Raw genomic sequence first — 26,622 nt, forward strand, 5'->3', positions numbered from 1 at the left:
GGAGCCTGATGTGGGGCTCGATCCCATAACGCTGGGATCACGCCCTGAGCCGAAGGCGGACGCTTAACCGCTGTGCCACTCAGGCGCCCCCAAGAAGACTTTCTAAAAACTCTGAGTTACTAGAGGTTGTTTTTTTGTTGTTGTTGTTAATACTAAAGAAAGCCTGTTGAAGAGGTTGAAGATGCAGGTGATAGACTGTATATAACTAATAGGACAAAGTTTTGAGGAGAGCGGAGATGAGAGGCAAAGTGTGTAAGAAGGGCAAGGTTATCAACAGAGAGAGAAAGGCAAGGGAACTTGAAGAGTAGAGATAGAGGTGAAGTAATTATAGATCACTGGGAAAAGAGCTTATTACCATATTTCTTCATACTTGTTTTAATGGATTTCTTAAGTGAACTGGGAGAATCAGTGATTTTATTTGGAGACGGGAATGCCTATCTATATTAGTGATTTTGGAAGTAGTCCAGCTTCTGGTGTGACAAAGTCAAGGATAAAGCTGTGGGAGTAGTCACTGAAGTGGCCCAGGGGAAGTTACTAGAGATGAAGAAAGTAAGGAACCAAGAAGCCAGGAGTTGGAATACCTTAACATCCTCAGGTTTTGAGGTCACCTTATGTGATACTAGCAGGGAGGGGAAAACTGTGAGCCAGCAGCCGAAGGTTCAGTATTGCCAGATGATCGTCATGAGGAGGGGGAGAGCATGTGATAATACCTAGGAGTGAGAGCCTCAGTGCAGCAAGGGATTTTTATAAGAAGGCAAGATAATGGTCTAAAAGTAGTATTGAGGAACAAGGGTATCTATCTCATCTCTACCCTGAAGTACAGTGTATGTTGGAAACATCCGTCTCTATTTGAGAGGGCTGTAGCAGAATGGGGCGGGGGAGAGGGGAGCGTGGATTTAAGACAAAGAAGAAGAGGTGACATTTATAGAAAAATCTGGAGGTTTTGTCTTCTGTGAAATTCTGAAGATGTTGGGTTGAGCACATGCATTAATTCATGGCTCCCAGCTCTCACTGAATAAAAACAAGGTAGATAGGTAACCAATAGCAGCTAAATAAAAAACATGAAGAGAAAGGAAGTAGAGGAAGAGAAGATGTTGTCAACACGTAAGAGATTTCAACAAATTTGGGGGACATTAAAAGTGGACCAGAGTGGTTGGAAAGGTAAAACAACATAGAGAAAGCTGAAGGTCCATAATTTGTTCAAGGAGTCCCAGGTGGAAGCCAGTCTGCCCATCAGAACCCTGGAGAGACTTTAGGCTCCGAGTTGGCATATCTTATGGAATGCATGAGTAAGAAGTAAAGCTGAAAATAATGAATTAATTGAAGGTCTGTAATCAAAACAATGATGTCAGCAGTTCCTGATCCTTGCATGGTAGAATATAAGTCGTCCGTCATTTATGTACCCGAAGAAAATGAGTGTGCTCTTTTTGAGAGAAGTTGAATGAATTGTGTAGGGAGAGATGAGTCCTCCATGATATTAGTGCCCTGGCGTTCTAACATTTGGGGGCCTTAAGCCTGACAGTAAACATGCCAAGGTCTCACCCTGCCCAGAGAACTCCCAGCTGAAATGGGCCTACTTCCCTACAGCTGCCACGGAAAGCCACAGCAGCTACCCAGTCTTGCACTCTCAGATATGAATAGTATTCCTCACTCTTGGCAAGATTTGCTTGTTAGAATCAAGACCTAAGATAATGCATAATGCCCAACTAATTTATTAATGGCATAAAAAAGAGAATATAAAATAAACAGAAAAACTGCCCCTAGCAGGAAACAATAACTTACATAAAAGACATGAACTTAAAAAAAAACCTCTAAATGAGATAGTATAGTTGGGGAAATTTTAAAAATTATTGTATCTGTAAAACAAGAGTAATAATGCTATGAAGAAAAGAGCACTCAGAGACTAAAAACAAATGATTTAATAGAACTGTTACATACAATACAATAACTACTGTATTTGTTATCAACTGCTTTGTGATAAACTACCTCAAAACTTCGTAACTTGACACAAAAAACACTTATTATGTCGTGTTTTTGGTGGGCGAGGAACATGAGAGCAGCTTAGCTGGGCAATTCTGTCTTATGGTTGCGGTCAAGATGTCAGTCAGTCATCCGAAAGCTTAGCTGGGGCCAGAGATGTGCTTCTGCGTTCATGTAGGTGGCTGGTGGCAGAGCGGCTTAGCTCCTTGCTGGAGGCCTTGGCTCCTCACCATATGTAGGGGCTTCTCCATAGAACTGCTTGAATGTTCCATGACATGGTAGCCATCTTCCCCCGAAGTGATCCAAAAGAGAGAGCGAGAAAGGCATCCCCATACCTTGAACGACTTAGTTTCTGTAGGTGCACATTTTCACTTCAGCAAGTTAGAAGCCAGCCCCTAAATCTAGCTCACAATCAAGTGGGGAGGAATTAGGCTCCACCCCTAAAGGGAGGGAGGAGTAGCAAAGAATTTGTGCACATATTTTTAAACCACCACAGCTGCCAAGAGTTAAAAAAAAAAAAAAAAGTCCCTAAAAATAAAGTCAAGGAAATATTTGAGAACATATATCAGAAATGTCAAGAGATAGAAATCAGAGAGACAAGAATTATGTAGCGAGCCACTTGAGAGGTCCGATGCCTGTCTCTCTGATGAAACATCAGCAGAGGAAATGGAAGAGAGGCAGTTAGAGAAATGATAGAAGAAACTCTCTCAGAGGGAAGAAGACTTGGCTTCAGACAGAAAGAGTTAACCGGGAACCACCTGTGATGAATAATAACAAGAGTAATGACAATAATAAGGACAAGAGCCATACCTAGAATGTCTCTGGAAATCTCCATGCACCAGAGAGAGAGAGAGCTTTGAAGGGAAGGGAAATGGGAATTAATGCTGCATCACGTTTCTCGTTATCACACCAGGGGCTAGCATACAAGGGAGCCAGGTCTTGCAACTTAGTGAAAGAAAATTATTGGACTTAGAATTCTATGTCCATCCAAGTTACCCATCAGAAATGAAGGAAGATACAGAGACATTTTCAGATATGCCAGGATTCAGATGTTAATTGAAATGCACCCTTTCCTTGAACATGATTTGAAGATACACAGTCCAGCAAAATGAGAGGAAAATGAAGGAAGAGAATGTTATGGGGTCTAGGAAATAGTAGAAACATCCCAGGGAAGTGGTGAAGGGCAGGCATGTCTCAGACGATAGTTAGGTCACAGGCCAAGGGAGCAGGGGCTCCAGATTAAACACAAGGACTAAGGGATAAGAAAAAGGGAGATTTTAAGCAGTTGGTAGTATGATGTAGCAAATGAAGAAATCTGAGACTTGATAAAATGATAGTGCTTTGATAGTAATGAAGTCATTTAGAAATGCTAAGAAAATCAAAGTTGTTCAAGAAAATTAAGTCATGATTTAAATGTGAAACAAAGTATGCCATCGGAGATTACCCAGGCTCCAGCTATGGCCACCATACCAGGAAGGAAGGAAGAAAGGAAGGGGGAAAAGAAAGAAAGAATGAAAGGGGGACAGAGGGAAGTGGAGGAAAGGAAGAAATATAAAACAAAATAAAAAATGGCATTATCTTAAAGTAAGTGATGGAATAGGTGACCTTGATGGAATGAACATTCTATTTCAAGAGTTGCGTCATTGGACCAGCAGAAAAGGAAACATAATCCTAACTAACGTATCTCCTAGCCTGGCAGGAGTAATATATATATGTAATATATTGTATATTGTATTTTATGTACGACAGTATGTAGACTGGCATAATAACGTAAGCACTCTGGGTTTTCAGACTTTTAGAATCAACCAGATAGGCAAGGCACAGAATATTTAGTTGTGGCTGCAGATCATGGAACTGTAGAGAGTCCTCCTAATGACACAAGGAAAGATGTAGTTGAAAGAAATGAACGGTAGAAGGAAAGAAATACAATTAAAGGGAAGGATAGGGGTACTAAATACCTAATTTGATATAGAAGAGAGTCAAGGTACTAACTCCTTGATGGAACAAGTGTAGCTATAATTCTATCATTTAAATTTAGGCAATAAGCAATAACCCAACTAGTAATAATAATAATATTAAACATTGGGAAGATATGGGGAAGTGAAGGTGGGAAGTATAAGTGGGCAGAATCCTCAGAGGAGAAAGAAATAGATATTACCGAAAGATAGTAAATCAGGAAATAGAATTATGAGATTATTTCGAATTAGACCCCCATAATAAGTAAAATGTGGATGAAGATTGGCACAGGGGATAGAAAAAGATGACTGTGAGAGAATGTTTCTCATCATATGCTCTTCTGAGTTGTTTGCATGTCTTATGTTGATGTTTAAAATTTTTATTTGTTTGTTTATTTGAGAGAGAGAGAGTGTGTGTGTGCGCGCATACAGGGGAAGGAGCGGAGGGGGAGGGAGAGGGAGAATCTCAAGCCAACTCCATGCCCAGTGTGGAACTCCACATTGGGGCTCCATTTCACAACCCTGAGATCATGACCTGAGCCGAAACCAAGTCTGAGGCTTAACTGACTGAGCCACTGAGGCACCCCATTATGTTGATTTTTTAAAAGTTGCTTAGAAATGATACTCCCAGGGGCGCCTGGGTGGCACAGCGGTTAAGCATCTGCCTTCGGCTCGGAGCGTGATCCCAGCGTTCTGGGATCGAGCCCCACGTCAGGCTCCCCCGCTGGGAGCATGCTTCTTCCTCTCCCACTCCCCGTGCTTGTGTTCCCTCTCTCGCTGGCTGTCTCTATCTCTGTCAAATAAATAAATAAAATCTTAAAAAAAAAATGATACTCCTGGTTGTTGTTTTTTTTAGGGCATTTTAAAATTTATATATCAGAATTTTGGTTCTAACTAACATGCAATTGTTTAAATAAGAGTGAGGCTATGGATAGGTTGAAGTTCTCTTTGGGGACTGATTTTTTTGGGGAATCATCTTCATTAACACCGTCTGAGTGTCTGAATTTTGTCTTTTCAGGATCAAAGCAACTTGGAGAAACACCAGCATCTGGAGACTGCGTAGATAGCACCCCTCGGACTCCGAATACTGTCTTTGATTTCCCACCTCCTCCTTTAGACCAAGTGCAGGAGGAGGAATGGGAAGTGGAAAGGTGATTCAGTGATATCTTTGGGGGCTGGGGAGGTTAAGAGTGGCTTTGGCTGTTTCATTTTATACTGTTGCCATACTTTGTAGCATTTTTCTCACGTGTTTTTTTTGGGTGGGAAAGCACTAGAACTTATGGGTAGTAAATATTAGGTACTGAAATGTCTTTAATTTATATTAAATCATTAGAATATCCGGAAGAATTATTTATTAGCCACTGTAGTTTAACCCAGTTTTGAGTATCCCTGGCATAAATTTTTTTTCCTTTTTATTAAAGTATAGTTGACATACAGTATTGCCTTAGCTTCAGGTGTAGGACATAGTGATTGAACAAGTTTATGTGTTATGTTGTGCTGGCTACAGGTGTAGCTGCTGTCTGTCACCATAAAACACTGTTACAACACCATACCGTATGCGGTGCCTTTCATCCCCTTGACTTACACATTTTCTTTGGGTAAATATCCAGTAGTGGACTTACTAGATTGTATGGTACTTCTATTTTTAATTTTTTGAGGAACCGCTGTACTATTTTCCACAGTGGCTGCACCAATTTACATTCCCACCAACAGTGCCCAAGGGTTCCTTTTTCTCCACATCCTGACCGACACTTGTTATTTCTTATCTTTCTGATACTAGCCATTCTGACAAGGTGATCTCTCATTGTGGTTTTGATTTGCATTTCCCTGATGATGAGTGATGCTGGACATCTTTTCTTGTGTCACTTGGCCCTCTGTATGTCTTTGGGAAAATGTGTGTTCAGGTCCCTTGGCGTGAATTTCTTGATTACCATTTTGTTTTCATGTTGACTCTTTGTTCTCCATTGTTTTAGGGTGACTGAACATGGGACACCAAAGCCCTTTCGAAAGTGAGTAATCCTAAAGTAACTTTCAGCAGAGGCATACTTCAAGAAATATATCTTTTTTTCTCAAACATCCTAGTTTTAAAGGAAAAGAAAACCTCACAAATCTGTTAGATAGTATAAAAGAAAAATTTTAATAAGCAGAAATCATGCAAAAGGTATCTATAGAGATATATATAACACATGTAAGTCATTTTGTGGGAGAGGATGATGTTTCAGCCCTGTGCTAAACACTACTTCAGAAATAGGACTTATCTGCTGTAATATACAAACTTGTGCTATTTCCCACTGTCCATCTGATGTCCTCAAATAGAATTCATCATTTTTTTTCATCAGGTTTGACAGCATAGCTTTTGGAGAAAGTCAAAGTGAGGATGAACAGTTTGAAAATGACTTAGAGACAGACCCACCGAACTGGCAACAGCTTGTTAGTCGAGAAGTGTTACTGGGACTAAAGCCTTCTGAGATCAAAAGGCAGGAAGTAATTAATGGTGAGTTTAATTAGATTTCGTTGTTCCCATATAGTGAGTTTTATTCGACTAAAACAAGCCCCTGAGCTTTAGAATTTGCTTCACAGTTTCTGCTAGCCTTTTGTTCCATACAAAGGGAAATTAAACTAGATAGATGATCCTTGAGCTTTCCAATTCAAAAAATGCAAATGATTCTATGATTTTTAATGATAATTTAAAAGGAGAAGGTGTTTAGTTTTCAGGATATTTAAGATTCATAGCATTATAGATCTTGAACAGTCATTAAGACAAGCCTTGGTCCATCGCTTTACTTTCGGCCTAAGTTATTTTTATGCGTAGATTATGAATGAGGAAGCTCAGGCTCAGGGTGATTGGTTGAATTAATCAAGGTCATACAGCTAGCTGATAAGTGATAGGGAGGAAACTGGGATCTGGGTGTCCCTTTATCCTAGTGCAGTGTTCTTTATTTTACCGTAGCATCTATGTGATAGAGATGTAGGTGACATGGATGCCATGCCCTCCGCCGTCTCTGGGATGCGATTGAAATAAATACCCTTCCTGTGTCTGATAACTTTGAGGCGTAGTGAAATAACAAGTCTAGCCTCAGACAGGAGGGTTTATAGGCAAATTAGATAACCAAAAGTAATGTTCTTTCTGAAGAGGGCTTAATTGAAAGGCTATACGCTGTTTGGGCTTACAGCTTTCTGATGTAGCTGTGATTGGTGGGTAGTATTGTGAAAACAGAGAAGGACTTTGGAGTACATTGTTAACTTTAATACACAGAATAGTTTGGGGTTTTTTTGTTTTTTCTTTTAAAGATTTTTATTTATTTGAGAGAGAGAGAGAGGGAGAAACAGCCTCTCCACTGAGCAGGGAGCCCGATGTGGGACTCGATCCCAGGACCCTGGGATTATGACCTGAGCTGAGGGCAGACGCTTAACCGACTGAGCCACCCAGATGCCCCCAGGATAGTTTTGAATGATATTTTTCATTTGCCAGCATTCAGCAGTTAGAGCCAGTATGTAGGAGGGTCTCATGGAATCAAGAAAGTGACACGAGAGAGACTACATCTTTTCAAAACTTTAAATAATTATTATAGAGCTCATTTGCTGCTTAATTCCAGCTAACACCGGTATTTGGTCTCATAGAATTATTCTAAAAGGGGTAACATTTCATATTTCCTTTTTTTCTGCTTAGAATTGTTCTACACTGAAAGAGCTCATGTTCGAACACTGAAAGTTCTTGATCAAGTATTCTATCAGCGAGTGTCCAGAGAAGGAATTCTGTCACCTTCAGAACTACGGAAAATTTTTTCAAACTTGGAAGATATTCTTCAACTTCATAGTAAGAAAAGTCAACTCTGATCTTTGTCCCTAACATTTTTAATAGATGAAAGATTGTGAGTATATAAAAGCCCCATAACAAGAAAGTCTTCTAAGTGTATCCATGTTAGCATTCCTGAAATTACATATGTGAGCACATAACATAAAGAAGTGATTAGGTCGTTGGATACCTCCCTCCCCAGACACCCACCTGCACCATCAGCCTTTTGTATACAAAGTGTGACCACAGGACTTAGGGTCTAAAGTTAATGTCTAAGATGAAAAATATGAATAGTTAAAATTACCCTTGGAAATTTCTTATCAATTGCAGTGTATATGTTTTTAAATATATATATCCCATATAATTGTGTGTGTGTGTGTGTGTGTGTATATTTTGTACATGTAATACACAGTGTATAATTTCACAATGGGATAATTTTCAGGAATTAAATTCTTTTGTTGTTGCTTGAAATGCTTGAGTAAATACATAAAAAATTCTACCTTGCTGGCTTTCCTTGGTTATAGTCATCTTAGACTTTTGTAGACACAGTTCCTCTCTCTGTAAGTCACTCCTTCTCTGTGATCCGTAATTCTCAAGCTTTCTTTCGTCAAGGATGCCATCACCACCTGCCAACACCTGCCTACCAAATTGATGCCTTTTATGTCTTTGTGGGTGATCTTAGGTTTCACCAGCATGCTTTGACAAGTTCAGGTTATTATATCCACTGCCTGTGAACATAAACATTTTGAGAGGAACAGTGGGCAGAATCACCTGTTCTATTTAAATTTCTTTATGAGCATGGTTATGACAGAGCCTTGAAGTTAAATGCACGTTTGATGTTCCTATGCTGTATGTAATGTGCTAGTTTCCACATTGTTTATGCTTTGGCACCTGTTTTTCAGATAGAGTGCACAGATATCTGTATGCATAAGAATGTGTTCACATTTATATTTAAGGAGACTAGAGGCAGCTCTACTACTGTGAAAATCCTTTTTTTTAAAAACCTAAGTTCTCAGAACAACCAGAAATGCAGACTAAAATGAGTGTATGCTTAATTATTTTCCATTGTTTTTTCCCCCTTAGTTGGATTGAATGAGCAAATGAAGGCTGTTCGAAAGAGGAATGAGACCTCAGTTATTGATCAGATTGGGGAAGATTTGCTGACCTGGGTAAGGAAATTGGCTATTTCATTTTAATGTTTTTATAGACACTTGAAGATCAGATTCAGGGTTGAGTAATCTTTCCAAATATGCAAACTCATCCATTTTGCAAAGCTACTGCAAATATGAAAGGGGTCCAAGTATGTATTCTCTTGGTTAGTATCTTTTTTTCGTTAATGTTTAATAAGTGCTTATTCGAACCAAGTGCTCTTTTTTCATCACATTAAAGATATTAGTTCTTTGTGTCTTAACGAATAGAGGGTAAAACAAATCTTGATAAAAATAATGTAACAAATGTAGAATTTTCGCTATCTTCCGTTGTCCAAATCTCAGAATTGTGCTGTAAAAAATTAAACAGTTGTAGATCCAGAACTACCACCACAAAAGTAGAAAAGTGAAAATTACTTAATCTCATTCACTATAAGGAGAGAGTTCAGAGACTATCATAGCCGTTTGTCGCATTCTGTTTTTCTGAGTCTTTGCAAGAATGCAGCCCACAGTATGTACACTGTTCGAGGTGCTGGCAATCACAGCAGACATGGCTCCTGCCTAGGTGGCGCTTACCACCAGGGGGAAAGCAGTCATTTGTCCCTTCAAGTGTGATAAGAGTTACAAAAAAGGGAGAGTACAGGTTGTTATGGGAAGATCTGGCAGGGAGACCCACACTAGGAATACAGAAAATTTTCCTAGGGGAGAGTGGGCTTGATCTAGACTTTGAAACAAAGTGCTGTAGTTAAGGCTGTGAGTAATAGTGAAGCACATGACATAGTTCTCAAAATGTTAACACAGGTTCAACAGGAACCGTTCACATGTGCCCACAGAAACTTACTTCGGTATGCGGATTGCTTGAGAAAATGCCACAGGATTTTGGTTACTATACAATGATAACTTTTTAAGAGATTGAATACTAGAAAGTTGACTAAACCAGTGTTCATCGTACTCCTTTCATTGCTGTTGAGATCGTGGCTGAGAATCTAATCCCATAGGAGATCTTCTCTCAGCCACTTGTCTCAGAAAAGATCAGGGAATGACAGTCCACACTCATCTTGCATTTACTCAACTTTCCAGAGCATCTTCTCGAGTCCCGCTCTGGCATTATCATTACTAAGGGGATTTAATTTCCTTGAAAAACCCAGCGTGATTCGGTGATAGTGTGGCTCATTTTGTTTCTTGCAGTGCAAGTTGTAACCGAGTTCTCTTGGCTTGGCAGCACACTACTCAACTTGAAACAGAAATTTTCTTTTAAAGATTTATCTATCCATCTATTTTAGAGAGAGAGAGAGCATGAGCAGGATGAGGGGCAGAGAGGGAGAGGGAGAATCTTGAGCGGACACCGCGCTAAGCACTGAGCCTGACTTGGGGCTTGATCCCAGGACCTGAGATCATGACCTGACTCAAAACCAAGAGTTAGACACTCCACCGACTGAGCCACCCAGGTACCCCTGAAACAGAAAGTTTGTAGTATGACACAGTAAAGCATCAATTAGAATCCCACAGATTTTCTTCCTGGAGCAGTTAGTAACTTTTGGGAAGCTGTCAGATTCTAAGAAAATCAAATAAATATTAATCTCAGTCTTTAAGCCTTTTGTGTCTCCTATTCCCCCAGTATCAACCTTTCTGTTTAATTTAGAAGTGGTCTAGACTGGAAAGGTCATAAGTTGTGGGAGGCTGTGAGCAGGAAAACATTGGAATGTGACCAAAAAAGGTCTGGATGTGTCAGGGTCTGACCTTTTTAATGGAGAAACATTGATAGTCCACAGAGATATGTAGGTCTCCATTTCTTGTCACTTGAGAGCACTTGTGGAATATTGAAAGGATCGTGGTTGTCTCTCATTTTGCCTGGCCTTAGATAAGCTCAGTCTGCCATTCTTTGTTGTGTTCTTTGCATTCTTGGCACAGTTCAGTGGACCAGGAGAGGACAAGTTGAAGCACGCCGCTGCTACCTTTTGCAGTAACCAACCTTTCGCCCTGGAAATGATCAAGTCTCGTCAGAAAAAGGATTCTCGATTCCAGACCTTTGTGCAAGTGAGTTGAGTGAGTCATGTAAGAAAAAAAAATAATGCAACTTTTTTTATCAAATAGAGACTAAACTGGGGGAATTCTAAGACTAAGATTCTTACAAGGATTATGTTAACCCTTTTTAAAGGCGTACATTAGCTCTTAAGTTCCTGGAGAGTATAAAGGTGATATTGGAATGGTAAATAATAAAGAATATATGTCAGGATGAAAATACTTGACAGAGAAGTCCACATTGCCGTGGAGATTTTGTCAGGAAATGTCCCGTGTAAGCTGTTACAGTAATATGGTCAGAGCAGGAGAATGGGCTCGTAACTAGCCCAGAGAAGAGTGTGCTAGCAGTCATGCTTATTGAGGTCTATATATTGGTATCTATCAGGGGTCAGTAAACTATGGCCCACAGTTCCTATCCAGCCTCTTGCGTGTTTTTGTGGTGCTTTATTGGAACACAGTGTAGTAAATTTTTACTGCAGGAAAATAAATTACCACAAACGTAGCAACTTTATGCAAACGTATTATGTCACAGTTTTTGTGGTTTTGGGGTACAGATATTGTTTGGTCGTGTCCTCCCTGCATGCTTGCAACCGCTGAAAGGAAGGGGACAGCTGGAGCTGCAGTTCTCCTCTGAGACTGGGGTCCTCTTCTAAGCTCCCTGGTGGTTCACAGAATTCATATCCTTGTAAATGTATAACCCAGATCCCTGTCACCTTGTCCTCGTTGGCTAGAAACTGCTCTCAGCCCCTAGAGAGTGCCCATATCTCTTTCACCTTGTGGCCCCTGCAGGCAGTTTACAAGATAGTTGCTTTCTTTCTCACAGGCCAGAAGGATTGTGTGTCTCTGGCAGCTTTCTTGTAAGGGCTCCTCTGATTAAGTCAGACTCACCTAGGAAACACTTTCCTTTTTGATCAACACAAAGTTCACTGATAGTAACCTAATCAGATGAGTGATAACCCATCGTGTTCACAGGTTCCGTCCACACTCTGGGGGAGGTGATTACAGGGTGTGCACGCCGGAGGAGGGGAATCTAGAAGGCCATCTCAGACCTCTTCACTACACACAGCCACATTAATTCCTTTACACACTGTCTGTGGCAGTTTTTGTGCTAAAACGGCAGAGTGAGTGGTTGTGACAAAGACTGTATGGCATGCAAAGCCTCAAGCATTTATTATCTGACACTTTACTGAAAAGTTTGCAGACCCCCTGGTAGAGATGAGCTGGGGTATATCCAACCTGATGATCCATGGTACCTATTTGGAATAGCAAATAGCAAATCAGCCGACTTTTGGTAGGAATGCTAGTCATAGGAAAATGAATATGTGGGGATAAAACTTTTTTATCACAAGCAAGCAGTACGTAAGGTCGATTATGGATGTTCTCGGTTTTTGCTTACACATGAGAAAGAAGCCACTGGCTTAGTGATAAAGGCTCCCCTCCCCCATTACATGAGTAAAGGAGAAAGCAGAAGTATAGCGTGGCCATGGTACACCTCACCATGTTTTAAGTCTTGATTTAATAACCGGAGCGGTGATGTTGTTAGACGCATCCATGATGAATATATGGCACATGATGGGTAAGTACAGTCCTAATAAGAATCACAAATTCACTTATTTTAATTTTAGGATGCCGAGAGTAATCCTCTATGTCGTCGTCTGCAGCTGAAGGATATCATTCCTACCCAAATGCAGAGGCTTACCAAGTACCCTCTTCTGTTGGATAATATTGCCAAATACACAGGTACAGCATTCTCACTGAAATTAAAAAGCTTAGGAACAGGGGCGCCTGGGTAGCGCAGTTGTTAAGCGTCTGCCTTCAGCTCAGGGCGTGATCCCGGCGTTCTGGGATCGAGCCCCACATCAGGCTCCTCCGCTGGGAGCTTGCTTCTTCCTCTCCCACTCCCCCTGCTTGTNGTTCCCCCCCCCGCTGGCTGTCTCTGGCGAAAAAAAAAAAAATAAAAAAAAAAAAAAAAAAAAAAAAAGCTTAGGAACAAAACAGAAAACCCCACGTCCAGCTAAATAATCTTTCACAGTCCTGGTGCCCAAGGGTTCCATTTCCAGAGTCTGGCCACATTTTCTAACAAGGTCCAGTCCAGTCGTCTTGAGGCTCTTTGATTTAAGGTGCTCCATTAGTAGCACATTAAACACAGCATTTGGCGAAATCTATGAGTTGTGGGCCAAATCTGGCTCATCCTCTATCTTTGTAAAAAAAGTTTGATTGGAACATAGTCGTGCTCATTGGTTGACAAATTGTCTCTGACTGCTTTTGCCCTACAACAAGCAGAATTTAGTAGTTGTGACGGAGAGCAATTTAGCCCCTCAGATATTGGTTATCTGGCGCTTTACAGACTAAGTGCACTTTGTCCACTCCTTCCTGTAGCGTATGTCATACTTGCTTTGAAGAAATCTTATCCTGGGTGAAGCGATGCTTTCTGTCTGTACATGTACTTTTCATTAAGCCCGACCAATCCGTTACCACCAGGAAGTGAATCCCAGTTTCTCAGTTGAGCCTTAGGCTCTTATACTCAGTTCTCATTAATAATTTTATTAAACCAAACTTCTGTTTTCTATGCCTGAGAATTTTAAAATACTCATACATGTTAATTTTTATACTTTAATGTACCTGTTCAGTATAGGTGTACTGTTGTTCAGAGGATTCTGATTTTAAAGATTCCAGTTTTGGCATTCTCTACATTGTAGGCCTCAATGTAATCTCAACACATTTTGGCGAATCTCATCTTTTAATGATACAAATGCTGTAATCTGTTTTGTTTCCTTAAATGTAATCTCAAGGGGTGCCTGGGTGGCTCAGTTGGTTAAGTGTCTGCCTTCAGCTCAGGTCATGATCCCAGGGTCCTGGGATCGAGCCCCACATTGGGCTCCCTGGTCAGCGGGGAGGCTGCTTCTCCCTCTCCCTCTGCCCCTCATCCTGGCACTCTCTCTCTCTCTCTCAAATAAATAGATAAAATAAATGTAATCTCAAATTCAAAGAAACTTATTCTAAAGTTATTTTGAATTGTGTTGTCATTAAAAAATTATTGCTTAACAGGTCCACTGGACGTAGTCACATTGGCTCTGCACTCAGGGGAGATTCTAGGGGGAGAAGGGGTCCCATTTATATAGCTTACAACATGAATGAGACCCACCCCCTGGAGTGCGTAACATAGGGGGGCTGATACTTGATTTAAAGCATATCTCCTTGAACATGGGATTCTATACAATGACTTCTTTTTAAAGATGAGTATTTATGTTTTAATGTACTGTTATAAGATGTCTCATCTGTCCAAAGATTATCTGAATTGAGATTGTGCCATAGATTTTAGACCGGTATAAAAATATTCAAGGTCTTAGTATGTTCTTGTAACTGTTGGCATAAAATGATATCTCATTTACATATATATATTTATATTTATGTTCCTTTCTGATTTCCTTTATTCTACATTCTGGATTTCCCTGCATGCTTAGAATGGCCAATGGAAAGGGAGAAGGTGAAGAAAGCTGCAGATCACTGTCGTCAGATCTTGAATTATGTAAATCAGGCTGTCAAGGAGGCAGAAAACAAACAGGTAAGAAGGGGGAAAGCAAGAATGATGAAGGGTGAGAGGATGAAGTAGTGAGAGTATTAAGTTAGTGTTACCTAGAATCTGTGAGATAATCATTGAATTACCATTACATGATGGACAGGTGGGGCATTTGGTAGCTATTCATGTAGCAGGTGGGTCCAGACCAATTTGTGGTGGAACATCAGACTTGTATTTGGCTTTTTTGAACATCTCTAGCTACTTGTTTGTGCTCTTATTCGTCTGTCCATTCAACAAATATTTCTAGAGCATCTGAATGCTGAGTGGACACTGAGTGTAGGATATAGGGTGCTTAAGTAAATAAATAAGTGCCCACACTGAGCTGGTTTTCTAGCAGGTTAGAAAGCATTGAACAGATTTTAGTGCAAGTATTTTATGTGACTTGTGATAGCCTCTATGAAGGAGAATTTGGGGATGCTAGGAGTATGTAACTACTGTGGGAGTGTCCAGAGCGAGCCTGGTTTGAGGGTGTTGGGTGGTGGCCATTGGAGAAAGCTACCTTCGGGAATTGACATGTAACCCAAGCTCTGAAAAATGAATGGAAGTAAACCAAAAGAATGTGGAAGGGAGCAACCTTACAAGTAGAGGGAGCAGCATATACAAAAGTCCCGGGGTAAAAAGGAAGCATGACCTGTTTGAGGAAGTGAAAGATGAGGTTAGTGTAGATCGTGCCTAAAAAGCAAAGTCAGAGTGGTGTGAAATGAGGTACAGTACGTCAGGGCCAAGTCATACTGGGCCCTCCTATGGACACTGTTAAAGATGTTGTTGTTGAGAGCCGTAGGAATTCATTATAGACGTTTAAGAAGAAGAGTGGCATGTTCAGATTTTTCGCCTTGTAAGTACCACTCATGCAGGTCTATGGAGAACGGGTTGAAGGGGGCAGGGAGGGGGTGAAAGGGCTCAGCCTGGTCTGTGGCAGCGGTTCAGGACAGATGGTGGTGGCTGAAGAGATGCAAGAACTGGGGAGGTATTTAGAAGGTAAGTGACGGGATGTGGTGACTGATTCAGAGAAGGACTGGAGGAGTTGTGATGGTAGGAATAAGCCCCAGATCTCTGGCTTGCACATTTGGGTGGACAGGCTGAGGGAAGAAGCCCTGGATTTGTGGGGCAGGTGCAGAGTTCGGTTTGGCATATGAGGTGAGAATGTGTGGTACACATTTGGCTCTATGGATCCACCTCTCAGAGGACTGTGCCGAAGAGAAGAACGGAAAACTGGGAGCGTATATAGAACTAATTGAATCCCTGGACATGGATATGATTTCTTAGGAACTAAGTATGACCACAGCTCTGTTGATGCGGCTATAGGAAAACAGGAACTTTCAGATGTCTTGTTTGGAGTGTAAAATGATAAAACCCCAGAGGGCACTTTGGCAATATGTACCTAAAATTAAGAATGCACATATGCATACATCTGCCCTTTGACCCAGCGATTTTGTTCCTAGTGATCTACCCAGGAGAAATGAAGATCTGTGCCCACAGACTTGTACAGGAATGTTTCTATCATAAACCAAATGAGGTACAGTCATAAACCAGGATAATAAATTCCAGCAGTTAAAGGGAATGAACTAGTGATGTACACGACATGGGTGGATCTCACCAACATGATGCTGAATGAAGGAAAGCAGACAGGAGTGTATATATGTAATTTTATCTCTATGAACTTCTAGAACAGACTGATCAGTGGTGGGAAAAAAGGTCAGGAAGGTGGTTGTCAGTGGGTGTGTGGGGACAGATACTACTAGGAAGCATGCGGAGACGTTGTGTGGTGTTAGTAATATTTCATCTCTTGCTAGCAGTCTGCACAGGTGCACGCATGTGGGAAAACTTGTGGAAGGTACACTTAAAATGTATACATTTCACTGTATGTAAATTTTACTTTAAAAATAACTAAATATCGAACTCTTGTTAATGATATGCAGCTAAAATGTTTAAAGGTTAAGTGTGCTTACATCTGTAAGTTATTTTGAAATGCATTCAGAATATGTGGTGGATTGATGGATAGTTAGAGGAATGAACAGACCTATGATAAAACAAATAGATCAAGTATTAACCGGAATGTAAGTGGTAGGTATAGGGGTGCTCACTATACACCCATATTCCTACCATTACACCTCTCTTCAAGAAAGCATACAGACTTCTCTGTATACTTGGACATTTTTATAATCTTGGAGGAAAATTCACATACGGTTTGATCTAACAGTTGTTTCTTAAGAAATTTGTCTTACAGGTGTATCTACACGTTTATAAAAATGCATGTTTTAAGGCCATGCTATCACAGTATTTATTTGTTATGGGAGAAGATTGGAAGTAACTTACATGTCCATCAGTAAAGTATAGTTAGAGAAACTGTAGTTCATTCATAGAGCTGAATACCATACAGCCATTTAAAGAGTGAGTTCTCTCTGTATGCGCTAATGGGGAGCAATCTCCGAGATATATTGATGAGTGATATATACACACACACACACAGATATGTATATGATCATGTTACCATTTGAGTAGTACATATATTAATATATTATGCTACCATATCTTTTTTAAAAGGATGTATATACACACAACATATACAGAAACAAGCATACTTATATATGCATATATTCTGTTTGCTTAGAATTTTTCTAATAGGCTAGCTAAGAAATGGGTATTAGGGATTGCTTTTTTTAGAGAAAATTGGGGGTGGGGAGGCAAGAGGACAGGATTGGAGGGAGACTTCATTTTCATTGTGTGCCTTATATTACTTTTCAAATTTTGTACCATGTACATACTTACATATTCAAGAAACAGCCATAAACTAGTTAGAGGTCAGTGAGTTTGAAGAGCAGACTGAGCAAGAACAGCCAAAGAGGGAAGAGGAAGACGAGGGTGTGATGTCTCCAAAGCCAGGTAAAAGGGGTATTTTAAGAGAGAGTGAGCTGTTAGCACCTGGGGCGTGTAGTCAGTTGAGCGTTGACTCTTGGTTTTGGCTCAGGTCATGATCTCAGGGTCCTAGGATCGAGCCCCTTGTCAGGCTCCATGTTCAGTGCAGAGTCCACTTGAGTTTCTCTCTCCCTCTCCTTCTGATCCTCCTGCCTTATGCTTTCTCTCCAAAAGAAAGAAAGAGAGTGAGCTGTCAGTTATGTCTAGTGTTGCAGAGAGCTCTGTAACATGCAGGTAAAAAACATCCATTTGGCTTCAGAACAGGGAGACCATTGATATCCAAAGCAGTAACCTCACCTCCATCTTGTCTTAATTTTCAGCGTTTAGAAGACTATCAGCGTCGTCTGGATACCTCCAATCTGAAGTTGTCGGAGTACCCAAACGTGGAAGAGCTCAGGGTGAGAGATGGTCTGATCATAATTTTTAAAAAAATACAATTTACTAAAGACCTGGCAGGTCACTAACATCTCAGAGGGGCATCCATCACCTGAAGAAGTTCGTGTATCATAGATTGTCTATATTTATGATTCTGTTCTTCCTTTTTAACGTCTGGTCTATGAAGATGACTTTAGTCTTTCATAAGAGGAATATTTTGTATAAAACTAGCTTTTTTAACAGGAATTTGTGGGAGACTTAAGGAGCATTAACTCTTTAATTTTATTGTGTTCTTATACTTTGAATGAAAGTAGGGGTGTTTACTCTGGGAACTTTCCATATTATTGAGTAAAACAAGGTAATAATTTTTTCATGAAGCTCTTCAAAAGCATAAAAGTTGAAACCATTACAGGAAGGATAGTATTTTGTGTTTGCCATTTCTATTATGTGAAGCTTTTGTTTTAAGGAACTGCTTAGGATTTTCAGTCTTGTACTGTTTCAGTAGGTGGTAGATGTGGTAGATTTATTTGGTGGCTGGTTAACTAGACTTTTATATCATATATAGCAACTTATCAAAAAGTATGCTTAATATGCTTAGCCCCTTCATTTCCAGAGAATGAGATTTTTCTAGGGCTACCTATACTAAGAGATCATTCTCTTACTAAATTATTAGTATTTAGGAGCACCTGGGTGGGCTCAGTCGGGTAAGCGTCCAGCTCTTGATTTCGGCTCAGGTCATGATCTCAGGGTCCCAGGATCAAGTCCCACTTGGGGCTCCATGCTCAGCGGGGAGTCTGCTTGGGATTCTCTCTCTTCCTCTCCCGCTCCCGTGCCCCCCTCAAATAAATAAATACATCTTTAAAAAAATAAATAAATTATTACTGTATAGAGCAAGGTCAAGTACTACCTGGACTTTTTCATGGGTACTGTTCCTTAGAACTTTGTTTGGAACTAGAGCCTGGCACTTACAGGCCTCTTACAGATCGATAAGCTATGCATCATCCTCATCTAGCTTCTCATAGAAAAATTAGGGGATGGGCTGCAAATCCAGTGGCTGAATGTTTGTCAGTTCATTTTCATAAGCAATTAGGATGTATTTAGTGTGAGATTTAAAAGGCAGCACTCCTGAATGTTTTTCTACAAGATACCTCTAACTTTTTAAGAAATTATATGGAGCTTACTGTAACTTGGTCTTTATTCCATGTTCAGTAGTTGGCAGATACCAATAATGATAGTGAAGGTAAATAGCATCTTTTATATGCAGAATTTCTTGAAAAGAGACTGGAATTCAGTCATCTCACTAAGTGCTTGGAAATAATTTGTGTGTAATTCTCTTGATTTTGGCAGAATTTGGATTTAACAAAAAGGAAGATGATTCATGAAGGGCCATTGGTCTGGAAGGTGAACCGAGATAAAACTATTGGTAGGTGTAATATCCGTCAGTTTTGGGGAGGGTGGAGAAAGTAAAGTTCCCCTCGAGAAGAGACAGCTGTTCATGGGGTTCAGTGACAGCAGTGAGCAGTGCTGCCCTGTGTAATTTTTGCAGAAGATCTGCTTATGTTATTTTGTTCTAGGTGAAGTACGTTAAATATTCAGAGGGCTGAAGCAGAAAAGTTTGTCGTGATTCAGTCCTGTCTTCATCATTCGTGTATTCCAATGAGCTTTCTAATAAGCTTTCTTTAAACCACTCCATTTCATTTCAGACTATCTGTGGTGAGGAATCATGGTTTTTTTTTTTTCTTGTCAGTCACAGACTGACACTTCGGTGTGATACAATATAAAAATGAATTATTAAAAAATGAAACTAAAAAAGACAATATCAAGTCAACTTTTAAAATGTGTTAGATTTAACAGAAATAAATTTTCTCTGTCAAATTGTTACAAAGTTTATAAAACACATTTCAATTTCTGTGCTAATCACCTTCTCCCCATTTTGATTTCTAGATCTATACACATTGCTGCTGGAAGACATTCTTGTATTGTTACAAAAGCAGGATGACAGACTGGTGTTAAGATGTCATAGTAAGATTCTGGCGTCTACCGCTGACAGCAAACACACATTTAGCCCTGTCATTAAGTTGAATACAGTGTTGGTTCGACAAGTGGCAACAGGCAAGTATGTCCGCGGGGTGACAGTAACCTTCAGGTTCATCGTAAAGTTGCATGAGACATTCGGAATTGTTCAAATAGCCCGACTGGTATAGAGTTTTGTTTCTTCATATTCTTAGACAAATGAAATGGAATGTATTTACTGCTTAGAAAATAAATTAAGAGTTTATGCCCCCAAATAATTTGGGAAGCCTACGTTCCTCTGAGCAGTTTTTGGCACTTGGAAATTTCCTGCATGCTACTTTGATCTTTATTCCATGTTCAAATCATTGACAGACACCAAGGAAGATGGTGAACTGAGAGGTAATCCCAGTGAAAAGCTTTCCTTAGAGTGGTATGCTTTTTGATTTGTGATAAAAGAACAAACAAACAAAAATGGAGAGGTGGGTGTAGTTTGGGTTTTTTTGAAATCAGTTTAAGTTAGCAAATTATTTGTTAACTGTAGTAACAGTGGAATCCCTTTTAAAATGTGTTAGTTCCATAACGGCAAGATAAACTGATGACCTCTTTCCTCCAACATTTATCGAATATTATTAAGTCAACTGTTTAGCAAAAGGGCAATTCAGAATAAATGCAAAAACGTCCCAGTGTTCAGTAAGTCAGATAAATGGACACCTCCTTTTTCTACGAAGTTACTGTGGCATCCGTGCTAGTTTTTATGATCTTGGTTTTATTGAAGTATAATATATACAGTATAACATACAATAAATTGCACAAATTTTAAGTGTATAGCTTGATGAATTTTTACAAAGTGAGCCCATTAACCTTTACCCAGATTAGGGTGCAGAATAAACCGGGACCCTAGAATTATCTTCATGGCCTCTGTAGGTCATATTCATGTTGTAAGAGTAATTTCTGTCTTGTTTCTTCCAGATAACAAAGCTTTATTTGTCATCTCCATGTCAGACAATGGAGCCCAAATTTATGAACTGGTGGCACAGACAGTTTCCGAAAAGACTGTGTATGTATTAGATAGAGCTAGCTTGCTCTAATAGTTTTTATTATGCTGAATATATTAGTCCATAAACTTAACTTGGTTTGTGTAATACTACTTTGGAAACCAAAAACTATATTGAAACAAGCACTTCTGTCTTCTTTTCGAGGTGTTTTTCTAAGAACGTGTTCCTCTTTAGATTAATGTCCCTTATTTTGATTCTATGCTATTGAAAGTATCTTTTCTAAAGAAAAATTCTCAGAACTGTCAAGTGAAGTTTTTTAATGCGTAGTGTATCCATGTTATTAGGTTTTTCTTTAAGGTACAGCGTTTTTTATGATCTCTACTTACAGAGCCGAAATAAAGACACTGGCGGAAGTAGGGTTTTTTTGTTGGATTGGCTCAGTTTGGTTTCTAGTTTGTTTGTTTCCGTTGTTATTTCTTTCTGAGTGTATTTAAAGGGCATTTTCTTTTCCTTTCCCTTTTGGGTTTTGGATCCTTTTTAAACTTCCTGCAGCTGGCAAGACCTAATCTGTCGGATGGCCGCATCCGTGAAGGAACAATCCGCAAAGCCCATCCCGTTGCCACAGTCACCACCTTGCGAGTGAGTGTGCCCCTGCATCGCAGGAGGACTGACTCAGGGTCGTGGTCAGCAGATGAATGGGTGATTCTAACATTTCGTTGCAGCAACGTTTAGGCACCTCATGACGCTGAAAGACAATTTTCTTTCTTCCACAGAGGAGACAACGATGAAGAAGCAGCTCCAAAGTTAAAGGTGGGACACCACAGCATTTCGGTCCCTGGTCTGCAGAGTCCAGGTAAACTGGTCTGTTAGGTTTACCCGGAAGAATGTAGTCTGTGTGTTACTTAGGAAAATGCAGAGAAACTGGAAGTCTTTCGGTGTATGCGCATCAGCTGTTGGCTTTCACAAACTGCGCTTAGGAGCCTGCTCTGTGCGCTCGTAACAGTGCTCTGAGCACCGCGTATGTTACTTCACAGCCGATGATCTCTGTGCTCACGTATTTATCTTGTTCCAAGTATTTCCTGAATGCTTCACGTTAAAAATTTAAAGCTTTGTTTAAGATCTATTCTACTTTTTCTGTTCCATTGGACAGACAGAGATTTGGGATTAGAGTCTCCCTTAATGTCGTCAAAACCTCAGTCTCATTCACTGGGGACCTCTGGGAAATCCGAGGTAGATGATCTGTTTGTGGCCGAGAGGCAGTTTGCTAAGGAGCAGCATGCAGATGGGACTCTGCAGGAAGCCGGAGCAAGTTATCAGATCCCAATCCCAGACCCACACTTGCCTGCCTCGGAAGAACGGTGGGCGCTGGATGCACTAAGGAATTGTAAGTTTTATTCATGAGTTAATACAGACACTTGTGAAGTACCAGGGTTGTGTCCTGTACTGTGCAGCACTTAGGGAGAGCCCGAAGAAGTGGGAACTCTGACTTTTCCCCTAAAGAATTTTACCATCTAGTTGGGAAGATGATAGAAAACCGCCCACTTTTTAAGTAACGGGTGCAGGTATGTCAGAACTGATCTGGTTGTGGTGACCAGAGGGGGACGCATCAGGAGACAAGAGAGAGGTGATTATTGCCTTGAAGAATGGGTAAGACTCGGGGGTATGTAGAGGCTTTACACGTAGGAATAATGGTAGGACCAGAAGCACAGAGGCAGGAGGCCCCAAGGGCGCTCCGAGAGCAGTGAGCAGACCACTTTAGTGCAAGGTGTTGGAGACAAACTTGGAAAGATAGGAGATGGGATGCTGAGGCCAGCCATTGTAAACCTTCAACACCACATTGAGTCCTCTGGATTTTAAGAATGGCACAACATACAGGGCGCCTGGGTGGCTCAGTCCGTCGAGCGTCCCACTCTTTTTTTTTTTTTTTTAAAGATTTTATTTATTTATTCAACAGAGATAGAGACAGCCAGCGAGAGAGGGAACACAAGCAGGGGGAGTGGGAGAGGAAGAAGCAGGCTCGTAGCAGAGGAGCCTGATGTGGGGCTCGATCCCACAACGCTGGGATCACGCCCTGAGCCGAAGGCAGACGCTTAACCGCTGTGCCACCCAGGCGCCCCGAGCATCCCACTCTTGACTTCAGCTCAGGTCATCATCTTAGGGTCACGAGGTCGAGCCCCACATAGGGCTCTGCACTGGGCATTCACTGCATGGCACTGCATTGGGCTCTGCACTGGGCATTTTACTGCAAGTGAAAGCCTACTTAAGATTCTCTTTCCCTCTCTTTGTCTCCCTCCCTCTCTCCCTCTCTCCTTCTATGCCTCCCTCACTCTCTCTCTCTCACACACACACACGTGCTCACTCTTTTTTTTTTTTTTAGAAAAAGGATGGCACAGCACGTGCTTTTCCAAACTACAGATATTCTTTTAATTTTCTTGTAGAGATTGCAATACTCTCAACCTTGGCCCACCCTCTCTCTCTCTCTCTTCTCTCTCTCTCTCACACACACACACACACATACACACACAGCGCACATCCACAAGATGGGTGGCCCTTGCCACTCTGTTTGCTACCCCCTCCCTCTTCAGCCTGGCTGAGAATCACTTATAAATGGGAGCCTGTCCCGTCTTGCAGGTGTACTTGAGGAGGGGAAAGGCTGAGAAGGGTTGCTGTAGCTGCTGAGAACCCTTGGAAGTTTTGAAGCTAGGGTACAACTAGTGAGAACAGATGGCTCAGGCCGAGAGGGTGGAAGAAGGGTTGGAATGGGATGAGCCAGGAGGGTGTGGCTGGTGTGAAGCCACTGTAGTCGTCTAGGCTTGAGGTTAAAAGGCTTTGGACTAGAACGGTATCAGGAATAAAAGTCAAGTGAGAGTCAACAAATAAAACAATCAACTTGGTTGGTGCAAGGGCAAAGAAGAGGGAATATTTAGATGATTTCAATGTTCTTGTCCGAAATCAAAGTCAGAAAGGACCACCACACCCCACTGCCACACTTTCTTTTTTTCCCCTTTTTCTATTTGCCAGAGTTTATGAGCTCAATTTTAAAACTGGCAAGCTCTTTAAGAGGAAGTAACGAGCCGGAAGTTGGAGTTTTAAGCCTGGGCTTTGGTGAGAAGGTAGGGAGGAGACGGATTTGAGTGTCAGAGTCATAGGAATGCATAGCATCCTTAGGAAGTGTGGGCAGAAGGGAAGGACAGAGGACCAAAGACCAGTGGAGACTGTCTGTCAGAAGACACAGAAGATAGAAATAAAGCCAGAGTGAAAAGTCAGGAGTTGATCACAGTCTCTAAATCTGATTTATTGTCGATGCTCCTGAATGAGCAGTCAGAAGGATTTCTGCTTGTTTGACTGACACTGTCGCAGGGACTGTCATTGTAGGGGTGGCCTCCCAGTGTACACTGGCCCGTTGAAAATTCAGTTGCTTCTCTTTTCAACAGCCTGAGGGACGTGTGCCACCAGTAAGGGCATTTTTAAAAACTCAGAAACATTTTCCTTTGGAAGGATTCATGCTGACAAATATTGAAAGTAAATCTCATTTCAGGCCAGCTTTATTTTCTTCACCATTTAAGGAGATTCCTTGGGTTATTATAAATGATAAACATTCTGTGTGTCTAATAAAATTAGAAAAAAATAACACCTGTGTATACAATGTCTGTTTCTGGAAAAAGGAAAATTGGAGGGCTTCTTTTCTAGCATAACACAGCTTCTTAACGTCCTTTTAAGAAGTACTTTTGGGGTATTACTCAGGTTATGTGGAAGAGAAAAGAGGCAGGCATGCTCTTGGTGATTTAGGAGTGCCGCCCCATTCAGAAGGCTTACATCTTTCCAAGTCTTGTGTCATATTAAATCTTCTCTAGATGGTGCCTTATTTCGTTTTTCAATACAAAACAACAACAACAAAATGATCGCATGAAATTAATATTTTGAGTCTGTGTTATTAAAAAGGCACTTACTCTTAGAAATAATGGATAACTCCATAAACTAGTCTGCGGTTATTGTTGTGAATGTGTGGTTTTTTCCCTCCCTCCCAAAATCTTCCAGTGGGCTTGCTGAAGCAGTTGCTCGTCCAACAGCTGGGTTTGACTGAGAAGAGCACTCAGGAAGACTGGCCACATTTCCCAAGATATAGGACAGCGTCTTCAGGGGTGCAGACAAACGGTGGAGCCCAGAACTCTGAGAATAGTAAGGCCTGTCCTCCTGGTGAAGGACAGATGCCCTTTAGAACTGGAACTGGTGACATTGCAACTTGTTACAGTCCACGGACTTCAGCTGAATCTTCGGCTCCGCGGGATTCAGTGGTACTGGCATTCCAAGATAGCCAGGCAAGTAACATTTTAGTAATGGACCACGTGATTATGACCCCAGAGATGCCTCCTGCGGAGCCAGAAGGGAGTCTCGATGAGAGTGGAGAGCACTTTTTTGATGCCCGTGAAGCACATAGTGATGATAACCCATCAGAAGGTGATGGAGCAGTTCAGAAGGAAGAGGATGTTACTTTGCGCATCTCAGGCAAGTTTCTTTCACGTTTAAACTTTGATCTTGATCGTTATTATCTGCGCTTATGGATATTGTTTGGGTATCCATGCATTAGCCTCTGTGTGTGTGTGTGACTTACTCTTTCATGCGGTAAATAATTCCTGAGTCTGCTCCATGCCAGACCCCATCCTGGGTGCTGGGAGATACAGCATTGAATAAAACACAGAAAGATCCACTATCCTTGCGAAGCTTAAGTACTAGTGAGGAAAGTGTCATGGTAAATAAGTAAACCCACAGATGTCAGATGGTAAGAAGAATTAGGAGGAAACGTAAGTCAGGCCGAGGGGCAGACAGGGCGGTCAGGGAGGAGGGCCTGTGTGAGGAAGCATGGGAGCAGAGCAGCGCGGGCAGTGGGGGAGGAAGCCCTGTGGTGTCTGGGAGCAGGGGATGCAGCAGAGAACCAGGCCCACATGCAGGGGGAGGGGGGAGGTGGTGGGAGATGAGGCACGAGAGCTCTGTGGCTGGGGAGCGGTGGCAAGATCATACAGGGACTTTGTAGCTTCCAGCTTTTAAGATGCTAACTAATCTGAAATTATTCGGAAATTACAGGAAAGTTTGCTAAGTTTAGCTCCAGCCTGAAGTGAGAAGATTCTGATGTACTTAAAACTGAACTCGGGAGGTGGGGAATTAATGGCTTTTCTCCCTCTTTAACGGCTTTTAAGGTTGTCAGCATATCACCCTGTCTCTATTTTTTGACGTGAGGATGGCGGCACGAAGCTCATCAGGCTGTTCTGTGTCTGTCACAGGAAACTATCTGATTCTTGATGGCTATGAAGCGGTGCAGGAGAGCTCCACGGATGAGGACGTTGCTTCCTTGCTCCCCCCGCCGCCCCCGGCAGGCATCCCCTCCACAGACTCTGCCCGCCCACACCAGCACTCGCCCCAGCGTGCCCATTCCGACGGGGCGGCTTCACCGTTCACCCCCGAATTCCTGCTCCAGCAGCGCTGGGGGGCTATGGAGGATTCCTGTTTTGAGATCCAGAGTCCCCCCTCTTGTGCAGACTCTCAGAGCCAGATTATGGAGTACATTCGGAAGATCGAGGCTGACCTTGAACACTTAAAGGTACCTCAGAGCTCAGTGTCCACGTGGCTTGGGTAGAGAAACGTATTTCTTGCAGGGAGGAGGTAGAGAATAACCGGAATGCTGATGCCAGCGAGCTTGTTCAGGTTCTAGATTTGCTGTCTTCTTTGACCATTCCCGTGAATAGACTTGGATAAAAAGCCGAGGTCGGCACGGCACATCTGGTTGCGGATCACAAGAACAGAAAACGTCGTAGCGCTGCAGACTGCCTGCTTGTGTGGGTTTCTC

General features: G+C 41.5%; 1 protein-coding gene across 5 annotated transcripts in view; it reads left to right on the top strand.

The window, feature by feature from the left end:
* Window positions 1–26,622, top strand: part of ARHGEF12 (Rho guanine nucleotide exchange factor 12) — a 154,456-nt gene that overhangs the window by 122,294 nt on the left and 5,540 nt on the right. For all 5 annotated transcript variants that reach the window (XM_011216814.3, XM_011216818.3, XM_034665987.1 and 2 more), the window contains 17 exons: window positions 4,954–5,086; window positions 5,909–5,944; window positions 6,275–6,429; window positions 7,606–7,752; window positions 8,815–8,900; window positions 10,791–10,916; window positions 12,527–12,641; window positions 14,366–14,466; window positions 17,718–17,795; window positions 19,120–19,195; window positions 19,717–19,884; window positions 20,755–20,842; window positions 21,333–21,419; window positions 21,554–21,633; window positions 21,931–22,164; window positions 24,819–25,286; window positions 26,060–26,376. In XM_011216814.3, the coding sequence (XP_011215116.1) occupies window positions 4,954–5,086; window positions 5,909–5,944; window positions 6,275–6,429; window positions 7,606–7,752; window positions 8,815–8,900; window positions 10,791–10,916; window positions 12,527–12,641; window positions 14,366–14,466; window positions 17,718–17,795; window positions 19,120–19,195; window positions 19,717–19,884; window positions 20,755–20,842; window positions 21,333–21,419; window positions 21,554–21,633; window positions 21,931–22,164; window positions 24,819–25,286; window positions 26,060–26,376 (2,495 nt within the window). The remainder of the gene's footprint in view (window positions 1–4,953; window positions 5,087–5,908; window positions 5,945–6,274; window positions 6,430–7,605; window positions 7,753–8,814; window positions 8,901–10,790; window positions 10,917–12,526; window positions 12,642–14,365; window positions 14,467–17,717; window positions 17,796–19,119; window positions 19,196–19,716; window positions 19,885–20,754; window positions 20,843–21,332; window positions 21,420–21,553; window positions 21,634–21,930; window positions 22,165–24,818; window positions 25,287–26,059; window positions 26,377–26,622) is intronic.

The sequence above is a fragment of the Ailuropoda melanoleuca genome, chromosome 8 (assembly GCF_002007445.2).
Source record: "Ailuropoda melanoleuca isolate Jingjing chromosome 8, ASM200744v2, whole genome shotgun sequence".
Taxonomy (NCBI): Eukaryota; Metazoa; Chordata; class Mammalia; order Carnivora; family Ursidae; genus Ailuropoda; species Ailuropoda melanoleuca.